This window comes from Trachurus trachurus (genome assembly GCF_905171665.1).
Source record: "Trachurus trachurus genome assembly, chromosome: 12".
NCBI classification, from domain to species: domain Eukaryota; kingdom Metazoa; phylum Chordata; class Actinopteri; order Carangiformes; family Carangidae; genus Trachurus; species Trachurus trachurus.
The window spans coordinates 2,109,600-2,124,814 of NC_139908.1; the positions used below are offsets into that span (position 1 = coordinate 2,109,600).

The 15,215-nt window shown below is 41.8% G+C and overlaps 1 protein-coding gene across 2 annotated transcripts in view; it reads right to left on the bottom strand.

Annotated features, from left to right (window-relative positions):
• grk3 (G protein-coupled receptor kinase 3) overlaps nucleotides 1-15,215 on the bottom strand; it is an 83,713-nt gene that overhangs the window by 1,517 nt on the left and 66,981 nt on the right. Inside the window, exons 15-21 of one of the 2 annotated variants that reach the window (XM_083983621.1) lie at nucleotides 13,090-13,190; nucleotides 11,457-11,523; nucleotides 10,420-10,515; nucleotides 7,956-8,118; nucleotides 6,575-6,711; nucleotides 2,319-2,387; nucleotides 1,868-1,981 (exon numbers count right to left, since the gene is read on the bottom strand). In XM_083983621.1, the coding sequence (XP_083839747.1) occupies nucleotides 1,868-1,981; nucleotides 2,319-2,387; nucleotides 6,575-6,711; nucleotides 7,956-8,118; nucleotides 10,420-10,515; nucleotides 11,457-11,523; nucleotides 13,090-13,190 (747 nt within the window). The remainder of the gene's footprint in view (nucleotides 1-1,867; nucleotides 1,982-2,318; nucleotides 2,388-6,574; nucleotides 6,712-7,955; nucleotides 8,119-10,419; nucleotides 10,516-11,456; nucleotides 11,524-13,089; nucleotides 13,191-15,215) is intronic. The other variant, XM_083983622.1, reaches the window with a different exon arrangement.

A 15,215-nucleotide genomic window follows, 5' to 3' on the forward strand; every position in this document is an offset into this window, starting at 1 on the left:
TTAATCTAAACAACAGAGGCAACAGAGCAACGATCTGGATGTAAATAACACTAAAAAGTTCAATGGAAACACTTTTTTCTCATTTACACGTCACTCCAAGTCTGATCCTGTTTCCCTTCTCTCCCTCCTTGCAACAAATCAAAAACATGACAAAAAATGGGAAGAATTTAAGTTTGATTAAATGTATATTGAGTAACTGTAAATTTAATTTGTGTACATTTACATCCCTTTTTTTCTTCTTCTTTTTTTTTGCACTTTTCTGTCCTGTTTGGTAGAGTTTGAAAAAGCTGTAGGCAAACGTAGCCTACAGCATTATGTTAAAGGACAATTCCGGGCAAATTCAACTCTGGCTGCATGTTCCTAACATTTTAGGTCTAAAGAAGGAATCTGAAGGTTTTCAGTTTAATATCTCCTGTTTTGCGGTAGTTGTGTCTGTCCCCGCGTCGCCACGGCAGCGATGAATGGGAGTGGATTGAAGTTCCGCTGCTTAGGCTGTTTCCATCCCTCAAAGCCACAGACAGCGTCAGATGGAGACTCAAACATGCAGCCAGAAGTTTATTTACTTGGAGCAAGTCAAGAGTTGATATTCCTGTGTTTATGACACAAACGGGAGCTTCCCACTGCACCTGAACACACCGAGCGTCAACTTGGGTCTCGACTCCGCCAGACTTTGAATTAGATCTAGTTTTACAAACATGTCGACTTGCTTCTTGCTTTGTTTTGTTCTGTTTTTGTCATTGTATGTTTCTAAATTTGTAAGTCATTGCCTGTTTCCATAAAAAAAATAAAAAAAACTTTTCCAGGACATTTTAACTTTTTTTTTTCTCAATTTCCATGTGGAAAATTGGTCAACCCTTTTCCAGGTTTTCTAAGTTTTCCAGGACGCGTGGGAACTCTGACAATTCCTCCAACTCAGTCGTACCCTTGATGCTGCATTCAGGTGGAATCAGGCAGATGGATGACAGGCGCTGCACGTAACGGGATGAAGAGTAAAAAACAATACACACGTGACAATGTGTTGTCATGGCGATGTTGTATTGTTTTACCGGCCCTCTCTCTTTTTGACTAAAATGACGTCTGGTTTGTTTTGTTTTGCCGACGGCCGTCTGCCCGACTGCACCTGAACGCAGCATTAGTGTGACTCTACACCAGTGGTTCTCAACCTTTTTTACACTAAGGACCCTAAATTGACACAAATTAGACCACAGACCCCCATTGGACAAAATTTTCAAGCAAACCAGAAATACACAAATATTTGTTCTGAGACTGAAAAACGTTGTACATTCAAATTTGGGCCAATGGTGTGGATTTTTGGAAACATTATAGAGAAATTTCTGGAAAAAAGTGGTACAATTTCTCCAAAAACTTTTAAACATTTGTAGGAAGAGGTGGTTAAAAAAAATTCTCAAAAAATAGTTAAAGATTTTCTACAAAAAAAGTGGTAAAATCCCCAAAAAACAATAATAATAAAAATTCTCAAAAAAAAAAAAGTGGTATAACTTCAAGAAAAAGTTGGGGACCCCCTTTAACCCTCTCAAGGACCCCTGGGGGTCCCCGGACCCCACGTTGAGAACCACTGCTCTACACTACTCTACTCCATTATTTCTCCCAGCGTCTCCGGTAAGTTTCCGTGGTTACCAACGCTCACGCTGCCACTGAACGTAAAAGATGGCGGCACAACATGGCCGCCAGCTCCGACCTGAACACTTCAGTTTGTCGATGGAGGTTGTTACTGATTAATGAAACAGACTTTTGAACAAAGTGATTGATTTTTGTGAAGAGACGAAGAGAGAAGTTACACAACGGGGCTTTGAGCAGTCGCCGTGGCGGTGTCGCCGTGGCGATGTGGCGGCGGCGGTGACGTTACCTCACACTGCAGCACGAACTGTTTCCCTCCTTTGATGCGCAGCAGGATGCACTTCTTGTCTTTGATCTGCGTCTCCTCCACCGTCACGATCTGCTCCATCGTCAGCAGGTTTTGCTGCAAACAGAACCGACCAATGAGAGGAGAGCAGGGAGGGAGGGGGGCGGGGCAAAGGCCAGCAGGACAACAACAACTACAACAACAACAGGAGGAGGAGGAGGAGGAGATCATGGATCATGGTGATGCTGTGGGCCGAGCTGACGACACTGTAACACTCTGTTAACCCTTCGAACCCTGTTTCTCTGTTTCTAACGGTTACATCATCTGCAGAGGCGGCGCCATGACAACAGCTGAAGCGTTAAGTCCCTGATTGATCAGTTGATCGATTGATCGGTTAGTGAGGAGGAGGAGGAGGAGGAGGAGGAGGAGGAGGAGGAGGAGCTTCCTGCTTTACCTGGCGTTCAAGATAAAATGACTCTGAGCCCTGAAAATATGTGAACCATGCTGACGGGAGGGACGTTAACTGAAAGAGAAGAAGAACATCGTTAACAACCAGGACCACCTCCAAGACACCACAGAAGAAGAAGGAGGAGGAGGAGAAGAAGAAACATCTGGACCGAGCGGCGGCGGTTTCACGTCGACAGAGACAAACAGCTGCTCCAGATGTGGAAACACCTGCAGCAGCAGCAGCAGCAGCAGCAACAGCAGCGTTAGTTAGTTAGTTAGTTAGTGGACGCAAACACTTCCTGTTACTGACACACAGATTTTCACAATAAAGCTCCAATCAGAACTGATCAATATTGATTATAGGACGAATCTCCTTGTTGTTTACAACTACTTCCGGGGAGAAAACCAGCATGAGAACAATAGTGACGGACGAGAGTTTCACTATATTTATCAAATTTTTCATGTCACTATATCACCGTTTAGACAAATCTGATGTTTGTAAAGTTTATAAAACCAATGATTGGACAAACATTACTATTTCTGTGTGCACATTTTTGTAATTAGTCATGGTTATCATAGATTAGCCGGGCTAACGGTTAGCTACCTGTTTAACTTTAATAACTCAGTGACTCAATAAACGGTCCATGAAAAAATATTTTCTCCAGCGGATATCTGAGTTACAACATGACTGAGCTAACTGGAGTAGTTTCATGTCGTGTCCCACAACGGGAGGGTTTTAACAGCTGACGTCCTGGTGTTAGCTTAGCTACCGCCGTTAGCTTAGCTACCGTCAGCTGTCCCTGTCAGCTGAGCCACTGATGCTTTCTAGACACCGTGATTCCCCCAAACTGAATAAATACAACACATAGCAACACAAAACACACACACAGAAATAGTAATGTTTCTTCAATCATTTCAGATTTGTCTAAACGGTGATAGGGCGTGAAAAATATGATATATAGCTAAACTCTCGTTCGTTACTATTGATCTCATTCAAATGACGTGCTGGTTTTCTACCAGGAAGTAGAATGTAAACAAGGAGATTCGTCCTATAGGAAATCGATCCTCTGCTGCCGGTTCATTAATATTCATGAGACAGAAACACTGACGACGGCCGGCCAATCAGAGCGAAGGACCAGGACGCGTCGCCGCTGCTGAACGAGGCGACGGGGAAACAAGAACAAGAAGAAGCTGCAGCAGCTGGTAACTATGGCAACAAGTCGACACACATGTCTCCTGAACGGCAGACCATAATAACAAGATCCTCCTCCATGTTTCATTGTTTTTTTTAATCTGAAGTCACGTTAGATTCTGTGAGATCTGGAAAAAACTCTTTTATCTTTTCATTTTATTTTATTTTCCTTTCTGTTTTTATCTCTATTTTTATTTTCTATATATTTATATTTTTACACAGGAAATAATCTATATCAAATTTTTCCTGGTCTCTTTGTGTATTAATCCTTAAACTGCAGCCCTGTGATGAACAATCAAGTTACTGACGTCCTTTATTTCAGGATTTATATTCACTCGTAATGGCGTCATATGGATGTAGAAAAAGATAAATGATCAGAAAAGGGAAGGAAAATAAAAAACGAAAAATAAAATTCACATATATTTGTTGGAGAAACACAGAAAATTATTATGAACTTCTTTTTAGACTCTATATAACTGTTCTGTGAGGTTTTGTGGATTATAGGGAAAATAATAAGGGCTCTAACTATGATAGAAAATATATTATTTACATTATTTACAAAACTGCCTCATTCTTGTTTCCTGCAGTGAACAAACTTCCTCCTTCCATATGAGTGAGGCTCATGTCTCGTTCTCAGTTTGTGTAAAATGTGTAAAATGAGATAGACGTAAAACAATCCTCCACCATCGTATACGACAGCATCGACCTCAGAGAGAGAAACTCAGGAGCCAAGTCGACTACATGAAACGTCCTCAGAGATTTTTATTCCTCGTTAATCAAACAAAAGCAACAAGGAACTAAAAACCGTCCCCGATAACTGATGAATCCACAAGGACCAGTCGATCCTCAGGGACGACGCCTCATTTATTCTCAAGCTTTAGTTTCAGATGACCTTTTTTCTCTTTGTTTAATTATTCAGACCTGAATGACTTGAATGACTTTTCATCTTTACTTATCAATAACATAACTTTTATTTATGTATTTACTGAATTATAATAAGAAAATGTTGTGATTTTCTATGATATTGTCAAATTGTGAAATTGCCTTGACTGGAATAAATAAAAAAAAGAAAGAAAGAAAGAAAGAAAAGAGTCTCCTTAGATTGTGAAGCACGACCCGGGATTCTGTATGTGTTCTGTGAAAAATCTAAAAGTATGATCTTTTCATATAACTGTCTTTCTGTTCCTTGTTTTCAATATAATAAACGTGCGTCAGGGTTCGAAGGGTTAACTCAGGTGCAGACAGAGTCGTCCACTCGGGGGCGTTTTATTTTGGAGAGCTGTTTCCTGTTTGTTGTGTAAAGGTCCACGACTTCAGCTACAGGGAGACTGAGGCTGTGTCCGAAATCACCCCCTACTCACTATATATAGTGACCAGGCCATGTTGTAGTGGTGTCTGAATGTTTAGTGATTATTAATGTTCACTATATAGTGACTGAATCTATCCCATAATTCACCGCAAAATGTAGTGAACATCCGATGGTCAAGATATCCCATCATGCATTGCGGTCACGGATGGCCGTTACCACACCGGCCCAGAGCGACCGGTGTAGCTACCAAATAAATGCAAGTAGCGACCGGTGTAGCTACCAAATAAATGCAAGTAGTGACCGGTGTAGCTACCAAATAAATGCAGTAGTGACCGGTGTAGCTACCAAATAAATGCAAGTTGCGAAGCGACCGGTGTAGCTACCAAATAAATGCAGTAGTGACCGGTGTAGCTACCAAATAAATGCAAGTAGTGACCGGTGTAGCTACCAAATAAATGAAGTAGTGACCGGTGTAGCTACAGAATAAATGCAAGTAGTGACCGGTGTAGCTACCAAATAAATGCAGTAGTGACCGGTGTAGCTACCAAATAAATGCAGTAGTGACCGGTGTAGCTACCAAATAAATGAAGTAGTGACCGGTGTAGCTACCAAATAAATGAAGTAGCGACCGGTGTAGCTACCAAATAAATGCAAGTAGTGACCGGTGTAGCTACCAAATAAATGCAGTAGTGACCGGTGTAGCTACCAAATAAATGCAGTAGTGACCGGTGTAGCTAGCAAATAAATGCAGTAGTGACCGGTGTAGCTACCAAATAAATGCAGTAGTGACCGGTGTAGCTACCAAATAAATGAAGTAGTGACCGGTGTAGCTACAGAATAAATGCAAGTAGTGACCGGTGTAGCTACCAAATAAATGAAGTAGTGACCGGTGTAGCTACCAAATAAATGTAAGTAGTGACCGGTGTAGCTACAGAATAAATGCAAGTAGTGACCGGTGTAGCTACCAAATAAATGCAGTAGTGCAGCAGCCTCAATAAATGTGTCCAGCTGCCAGAGTTGTTCCGGTCGCGGCTTCCACAGACTCCCACAACAAACGTCGGAGCAAATTTCCTAACAAGCGTTATAAACTGACCACAGACTCGATGCTAATTTCTGTTAGCCCGTCTATGAGATTTTTACATTATACGTTAGCATTAAGCTAGCAGACTTTATGCTTAGTTGTGAGTGGCTCTGTGTGTTTTGAACGTGGTTTCAAACTATGTGGGTTTGATTGAACAAATTTTGATGCTTAAATATATATTGCCGCTTAATATATTGCTTTACTCCTCTTTTAACTCCTCTTCTTTTTAATTACGCGACGTAATACGTAATTAACGTAGTAGTGTCTGAAAGTGTTTTTTCATTTGACCAGTGAGTCACTATAGAGTCCACTATGTTGAATTCACTATATAGTGAGTAGGGAGGAGGGAATGAGTGAGTGATTTCGGACACAACCTGAGACACTAGTGAGTCTGTAGCAGCAGGGGGGGGGGGGGGAGGAGGGGGGAGAAGGGGGGGAGTGGACGCTAGAGACTGAGGACAGAGCAGGACGTGGACGAGGACGTGGTCGTGGTCGTTGGACACTCACCCCGTCTCTCTGCTTTTTAAAATGTTTTAGCCACTTGTCCTTCAGACAGACAGACAGACGTGAGACAGACAGACAGAAGAGCAGCAGCAGGACACAGACAGACACATGGACAGACAGACAGACAAGTAGACAGACAGGTGATGATGACGTCATCGTGGCGAGGCCGTGACTCACCCGTGACTCCCCCTCCCCCCTCCACTCCACCCGGTTGGGGAACAGGTAGAAGTAGCGGCGCTGCCACTGCGTCAGGAACGGGTTCCCCAGCTTCAGCATGTAGCCGTGCATGATGCAGTCTTTACCCAGCGCGTAGTCTAACACACACACACACACACACAGGGTCAGAGGTCACAGGTCAGACTCTTTTTCCTTAAAGGGATACGCAAACATTTTTTTTTTTCGTGTCATGCCTCACTCCCGAGTCCATGACCAGCAGATAGACACCATCCTTTCCACTGTGTGTGCAGTAACAAGGGAGATAGAGCCGTATCGCCCATAATTAGCTTAGCTCAAACACTGGAAGTGTATGGGTAGTGTTAGCCTGCCTCCACCTAAAGTCATCAGAGAAACTCTTCAGCAACTCTAAACGGAAACCGGCGGGCCGATCTTCGTCTCAGAGCTGACAAAACTCTCTGGTAAGGCATCTTGAGCGGTCAAATGCCGCTAACGGGACGAGATCGGTCAAAACGGAGGGTTCAAGCAAAGACGCTTTATTTTGGTTCAAGCTAGCTACATCGAGGGTAGGTTAGCTTCCTGTTTCAAAGTAAAAACACAAATTCTATCGTCATGGTTTTCTGTATGTAAAGGGCAACGGGTGTTTTATTTTGTGAAAGTAACCGGAAGTGCGTTGGTCACAACGGCTAGCTTGAGTAGCGCCGAATTCGTCCGAACAAAATAGTAAACAGCTGGTATTTAGACAAATTAACGACACACTGCTGATCTAAACGGCTACTTTCTCACCTAAACATGTTTGAAATGTGGATAAAGTGATATATTTACAGAGTTTAGAGCTAAAATGAAATCAGCTTCTGACTGCTGGTTTCGGCTCGGGTAGGAGGCAGGCTAACACTACCCATACACTTACAGCGTTTGAGCTAAGGTAATTAGCGGCTTTAGGTGGAGGCAGGCTAACACTACCCATACACTTCCAGTGTTTGAGCTAAGCTAATTAGCGACTTTAGGTGGAGGCAGGCTAACACTACCCATACACTTCCAGTGTTTGAGCTAAGCTAATTAGCGACTTTAGGTGGAGGCAGGCTAACACTACCCATACACTTCCAGTGTTTGAGCTAAGCTAATTAGCGACTTTAGGTGGAGGCAGGCTAACACTACATACACTTCCAGTGTTTGAGCTAAGCTAATTACGGGCGATACGGCTCTATCTCCCTTGTTACTGCACGCACAGTTGAAAGGATGGTGTCTATCTGCTGGTCATGGACTCTGGAGTGAGGCAAGACAAAAAAAAATCTTGGTGTATCCCTTTAAAAATGAGGAAAATCAATAAAGAGAAATCAGTTTCCAGGACATTTGACTTTGGTCAACCATTTCCCTCTCTCACCCTCCTCGTGGCCCAGCTGTTTGTTCTTGGCCCTCTTCCGGGCTTCGCTCTTGTCCGTGTCCGAGTTGACGGCCTCGTACACGGTCTCGGCCACTTCCTGCTGCCAGCGCTCCGAGATCACCAGAGGGAAATTCTTGTAGAGCTCCTGGTCACTGTCCAGCAGCTGGAGACAGGAGAGAGGAGAGGAGGGGGTTAATTCATTAACTAATGAGCTCTGTTAAGGCAAAAACACTGTTTTTTCATGCACTGATCAATTTTGAGACGTGTCTTCTTTCAGACAAGTGGAAATAAATGGTAGAAAATCCACATTAAGGTTTTTATTTTACTACATTTCATCTGTAGATTTCTGACTTTATCCATTGTTCAGATTTCTGTTCTGGAAATATATGCAAATTAGTGCATATTTAATTAGACATAGCCTCATTTACATATTTTAACATAAAATCTGACAAAACTTAATGTAAGTGGTAAACTTGTTAAGTTTCATGGTGATATCTGTTAGTTAAAGGGTCAGGGGGGGGTTACACTTCATCACAGTGAAGCTGTTTGACTCTGTAGAAGAGATGAAGACTTTCCTTTTCAACCTGTTTTAAAGTACAGAAGCCCTCAGCGGACAAACATTCACACGTTCCAGGGCTTCAGACTTTGGCATTTTGTCCCTAAAATCTGAAACGGTGCAGTTCATTTTAATCTACTTTCTCATGTGCAACCAGGAAATTTGCATCAGGTCGATGTGTGTGAGGATAATGGATGAAAAATAAATGTGAATATTTGCTTTGCAGGTTGTTTTACAGTGTGCAGCACTAAATCTTCTGCTTCAGCTCCTAAAATGTTGAGTTAGAGGCCGATGTTGGTCTGGAGCCCTGAGTTTTATGTCCTGTGTTTTCCTGAGATAAAGGATCATCGTCTCCAGATGGAGAAAATAAATAAGACAAGATAAGATTTACTTTATGGTCCCATAGAGGGAATTTGGTGCAAAGGTTTATCACGGGACAAATCAATTAGATAAGACAGTAAAAGCCAGTGGGAATAAAAATATAAACCTAATCGGATGCTTCCTGTTCAATGTTTCTGTTTCACTGCACATGATTTAGTCTTCAGGTCGTTTTTATTCACCTTTAATAATTTATCTGACTTTAGTTTTATTGATTTTTAATGTCTCATGTTTATTATGGGTTGTTTTGCTGAATCCTTCATAAACCTTTAACCTTCTAAATGTTAAATATTGATCAGTTGCATCAAATATCTGGAGTTTCGAGGCCCGGGGTGTTTCCATGGATTAAATGAAATGAAGTTTAATTCAAATTCTGTTTCCTCTGGACAAAAAGAAGGAGGTGAGATGTGAGAGTTTGTCCTCTGTGGGCTTCCGTAGGTAACGACAACAACACGTATGGATTATTCTATAGGTTAAAGCAGCTCCACTGTCGTCTGAGCTGATCTGGTGTCAGTTTCACAGCGGAAGAACAAAACCAACCACAAACAGGTGCAGAGTTTATTTTCATGATCCTGTGGCTGATTAATGGAAATGAGTTTAACCCACAGACTCTTATTTTGAAAATCTAATGGTTCATCTTTCTTTTTCTATGATGCAAATGTTTCTATATTTATTTTAAATGTTACGTTCAGGTGGATGAGTTTCTACCTCGGCTTCAGATTCACTCCAGAGAAAACACAACTCATATTAAAGGGATAGTTCAACATTTTGTCAAAGTGGCCCATTGCCATAATCCCTATAGTCATAGCAGTAGGTTCGTTACCTTTAATTGTCGGTGCAAGCTGTTTTTAGAACGGCGGAGCAGAGCCGTGAGCTGCTCAGAGCTACGCTACGGAGGCTCATTATGGGATTTCTTCATGGGTTTCCCTCATCAAACTCATCAAATACACAATCCAACAACTCCACAACGCTCTGGTGGACAAGTTGTGAGCTGCACATTCACCACGCTATGAGATAATAACACAACGTTACCACACAGAGTTGTTTTAGAGGGAAATGCAGAGACTGTTGATGAAAAACTGTCCCTGAAGGCAACGTGCATCAGCGGTTTTGCATGAATTTCCCTCTAAAACAACTCTGTGTGGTAACGTTGTGTTATTATCTCATAGCGTGGTGAATGTGCAGCTCACAACTTGTCCACCAGAGCGTTGTGGAGTTGTTGGATTGTGTATTTGATGAGTTTGATGAGGGAAACCAAGAAATCCCATAATAGCTCTGAGCAGCTCACGGCTCTGCTCCACCGTTCTAAAAACAGCTTGCACCGACAATTAAAGGTAACGAACCTACTGCTATGACTATAGGGATTATGGTGATGGGCCGATTTGCCAAAATGTTGAACTATCCCTTTAATATAAATGTAACTGTAATGTAACTAAAGAGCGTCGTAGGAACTGAACATTAGCGGTGTGTGTGTGTGTGTGTGTGTCAGTGTTGCGGTGGGAATCGAACGTTGTGATCGTGGTGCGGTACCTTGATGCCCTTGGTGTCCTCCTCGTCGAAGGAGCCGATGTCGAAGGCGTCGGCGGCGTTCACCTCGCCCCGGGGCGGGATGAGGGGGGGCGAGTACTGGAGAGGAGGGGGGGAGAGAGAGGAGGGAGAGGTGAGAGGTGAGGTGGTAACCATGGTAACTGAGCGTCGGAGCTCCGCCCACTGAGGCTTCGACACGTTTCATATCAACTGTTCATGTTCGTTTATACACGGGTTGAAGTTCACATGATCAGAGTAGGAGGATCAATGAAGAGGTGTGTGTGTATTGTTGTGTGTGTGTGTGTGTGTGTGTGTGTGTGTGTGTATTGTTGTGTAGTGCACTGCAAAAACTCAAAATCTTTCCAAGAATATTTGTCTCATTTCTAGTCAAAACTAATCTTTTTCCAGTTAAAATAAGACTCATCACCTAAAAATTTACTTGTTTTTAGATCATTTTCACTTGTTTCAAACTAATTTTCACTTGAAATAAGTTGAAAAATCTGATAGTGAAAGCAAGTTTTTTGTGCTTGTAATAAGAAAGAAAAACTTGCTCCACTATCAGATTGTTCTAGTCATTTCAACAACTGGGATCAAAGTAAATATGAATTATTGATTATTGATCCTGGATGTGAAAAACAAGGGGTTTTGATCCAGCTGGTCGTAGGTGAAAAAGGAAGTCGCTGCATGAAGCTGCAGCTCTGCATCAGAACTCATAATGCAAATTCTTATTTTTTATACTCAAATGTTTTTGCTGAAATAACAAAAACTGATTGTATTCATTTATACTGACAAATTATTTCTTCAAACTTTCTGTGAGAAAAAGATAAAAACTATAAGAAAAAAAACAAAAGAAACAGCTTGTTTCCATATGAATCTGCTGTTAGCTTTAGCATGTAGCTTCATCAGGATTTAAATCAACAGAAAATCTGAAAAACAACAGATGCTGATTCAGATCTGAGCCACTCTGTGTGTGTTATTAGTCATGAAGCGTGTGTGTGTGTGTGTTAGTGATGAAGTGTGTGTGTGTGTAGCTCTCTCACCTTCTGCAGATAAACCTGCTGCCAGTCGATGCCTTTGAAGAACTGATGCTCCTTCACCTCCGGAGCTCTGGAGGGAGAAGAGGAGGAGAGGAGGAGAGGAGGAGAGGTAAAGAGAGAGTGTTAGTTTGAGTCAGTCCACCAGGTGGCAGCGTTTGCCTCCACACACACACACACACACACACTCTCTGGTCTGATGTGATGAGCCGTGACGACGTCTCTGATCAAATTAAGTCGTGAACTCGGTTTCTGTCGGATCAGTCTCTCCGTCCGTCGCCACGGCAACAACACCCACTGCGCTCTCAGCTCGTCGCACGAAATCTGACTGATGAGCTCATGTTCACACACACACACACACACACACACACACACACACACACACTGAGGCTCATCATGGCTAAACACACTAACTAAATACAACTGTTACACCACACACATCATAGATTAGATTATATTATATTATATTTATGTATATTAATATGTTATATCATCTATTTTAGCAGCTTCAACTGTGTTTTATTCTTCTGTCTCATTTATCTTTGTTATTTACTGATGTTTTTTGTCCTTTTTATCTTTGACTTCTTCCTTTAAGTCTTTTGAACTCTTTTAAAGGGGAACTATGCAAGTCCAGTCGCTTTTCCTCTGTTCTGGTGACGCTCCTCTCCTCCATGTGCATTGGTTTACAACGAAGCCGGCAAAAAATCAATAAAAGGAGCGGTGGATAACGTTACATAACATATACGATGTTACGACGTGTGTGATTGTATAGTTTTAACCGTCATGAACAGAAGATTACAGGTTACAGAGCGCATTACGTTTGTGTTGCGGTGCAGCAGAGATGAGAGTAACTACACTGATGTTAGTTACAAGGTTGGTTTTCAGCCGTGAGAGCCTCTGTTGTCACGGTAACAAGTCACAAGTCATATAGTTACAACTATCACAATTACTCCAGAGCTTTTTAATGAAGGTAAAAATGTACTGTAGCAGAGCCACAGAGAGAAATGCTGCTTAGTTCCTCTTTAACTCATCTGACTCCTGTTGTTCCAGCTTGTCTGTTCACGACATGGTGAAATAAAGTTCTAGAATCTTGAATCTGGTCTGGTGTGTGCACTGCAAAAACTCTAAATCTCACCAAGAATATTTGTCTTATTTCTAGTCAAAACTAATCTCATTCTACTAAAAATTAGACTCATCACATTAAAAGTAGCTTGTTTTTAGACACTTTTTACTTCTTTCAAGCTGATTTTTTACTTGAAATAAGTAGAAAAATCTGACAGTGGAGCAAGTTTTTCTTTCTTATTACAAGCACAAAAAACTTGCTTTCACTGGCAGATTTTTCTACTTATTTCAAGTGAAAATTAGTTTGAAACAAGTGAAAATGATCTAAAAACAAGTTAATTTTTAGGTGATGAGTCTTATTTTAAGTGGAAAGAGTTTAGTTTTGACTAGAAACGAGACATTTTGACTAGAAATAAGACAAATATTCTTGGAAAGATTTTGAGTTTTGCAGTGTGTGTGTGTGTGTGTGCGTGTGTGCGTGTCTGTGTCTGTGTCTGTGTGTGTGTGTGTGTGTGTGTGTGTGTGTGTGTGTGTGTGTGTGTGTGTGTGTGTGTGTGTGTGTGTGTGTGTGTGTTACCCTCGGCCCTGGCAGCCCAGCCTCTTGGCCACGTCTCTCTGTAGCAGTCCCTCCAGCAGGTCCTTCAGCTCGGCCGTGAACGAGTCGGGAAGCTCCACGTTCTGGTGGAGGGAGGGAGGAGGAGGAGAGACGACATCGTTAGAGTCCAGATGTTTACTCTCTTTACATCCTCAGGTCTAAACATCTGGATGTTAATGCACCAAAGACTAAAACACCGATCAATACTGATCAATACCCTGTTCTACCTGAACCTGAAATATAGAGATATTTACTGGGAAATATATTTAACCCCAGGAAAGTAAAGAGGAGGAGGAAGAGGGGGATGAAGAAGAGGAGGATGAAGAAGAGGAGGAAGAGAAGAACTGACGTTGACAGGAAGTGAAACCTCTTCTCCTTTATGTCAGTTAGCCGTTAGCGCTTTACTTCCAGAATACGCTGCAAAGGAATGTAAAGTTCCTCCTTCTTCTTGCAACTTCTACAAAATAAAGCAGCACGTGTTGCACTTACGTGTGGAATAAGGTCGAATATTTGTCAAATGCATGATGCCAGTCTCTGTTGGCTGGATGTGAAGCACAGATTGTCATATCTGTTGATGTTTTTTCTTAGAAATATTATAACAACTAAAATGCCAGACATTTTGTATAGAAAATTATCTTTTAGTTCAAACATACATAATTACTCAACTGGACACGCTGCTGCTGGAGGTTATTTTATTTTACCCAGGGCGATTTCTCAAGGTACAGTATTATGTAGAGCTATGATATAATGCCCTTCCCAATTATGTTATACAAAGACCCCAGGAAGAATAGCTGCTGCTGCTGCTGCTGCGTGGCAAAAGCTAATGGGGATCTAAATAAACTAAACAAAACTAAACTAAACTTGTTAGTTAGTTCGCCAGCCGTTAGCACTTCCTGTTTGCAGCGTCACCACGGAAACGTGAGGAAAGGACAGGAGTTTCACTGAGAACAGGAAGTTAAAGTCAAAGTGAATCTACACAGGACTGATTCAGTCTGACTTTAACTTCCTGAAGGAGGAGGAAGAGGAGAGATGAAGGAGGAGGAGAAAGAGGAACAAGAGGAGTAAGAAGAGGAGGAGGAGGAACAAGAGCATTTATGTACAAAGCGCTTTCAGACTGGAATAATCTTCCTTTAAATTTACGCTCATTGACCTCTTTTCATAGGTTTAAATATTCTGTGTCTTCTTATTTTGAGGTAAATTGCACATGCTTCAGATGATTTATATCTTTTTTTCTTTTCTTTTTTTTTTTCCCCACTGTAATTTTTAATTTGAACATTATGATATTATTTTACATTTCTCTTAGTTTATTTAGGCTATTGCTATGGCCATTTGCAGCCATCGAGAGGTTGTGTCCATCTTTTGTACTCATTTCTTTCATGTCTGTGTTGATGTCTGTTGTCTTTGTTGCTGTATGTTTGTAGATTGTTGATTGTGTCTTGTCTCTTTTTGGTTTGTAATGTATATTAGGACCCCCTCGAAAACGAGAGGATTCCTCTCAAGGGGTTTATCCTATTAAATAAATTTCTGAATGAATGAATGAACAAGAGAGAGGGAAGAGCAGGAGGAAGAGGAGAGATGAGGGAGGAAGAAAAGGAGAACAAGAGGAGAGAGGAGGAAGAGGAGAACAAAAGGAGGAGGTTTTGTCCTAAAAACAAAAGTTAGTTGTCAAATTTCAGCCGCTGAGTCGTCCCAGTTAGAGACAAAACTCCTCCTTCCTCTCTTTCTCCTCCTCCTCCTGCTCCTCTCTCTTCTCTTCTCTTATGTAATGAGCCAATTCATCATGTTTAATAAACACTCAGACATATAGAGCTGTATTTTTAGACTGGACACACACACACACACAGCCCCCTCCTCACTGTCTCTCTCTCTCTCACACACTGACACACACACACACAGACACACACAGAGGAGGATTAAGCGGATCAAGCAGATTAAGTGGCTGGATTAAAATCCTAATCTGGATTTATTGTGATATGAAAGATCAGAGTTTCTCTGTTTACAGGTCGACACCACGGTGTGTGTGTTTGTTTACGGCTCTGTGTGTCTCTCTGTGTGTGTGTGTGTGTGTGTGTGTGTGTGTGTGTGTGTGTGTGTGTGTGTGTGTGTGT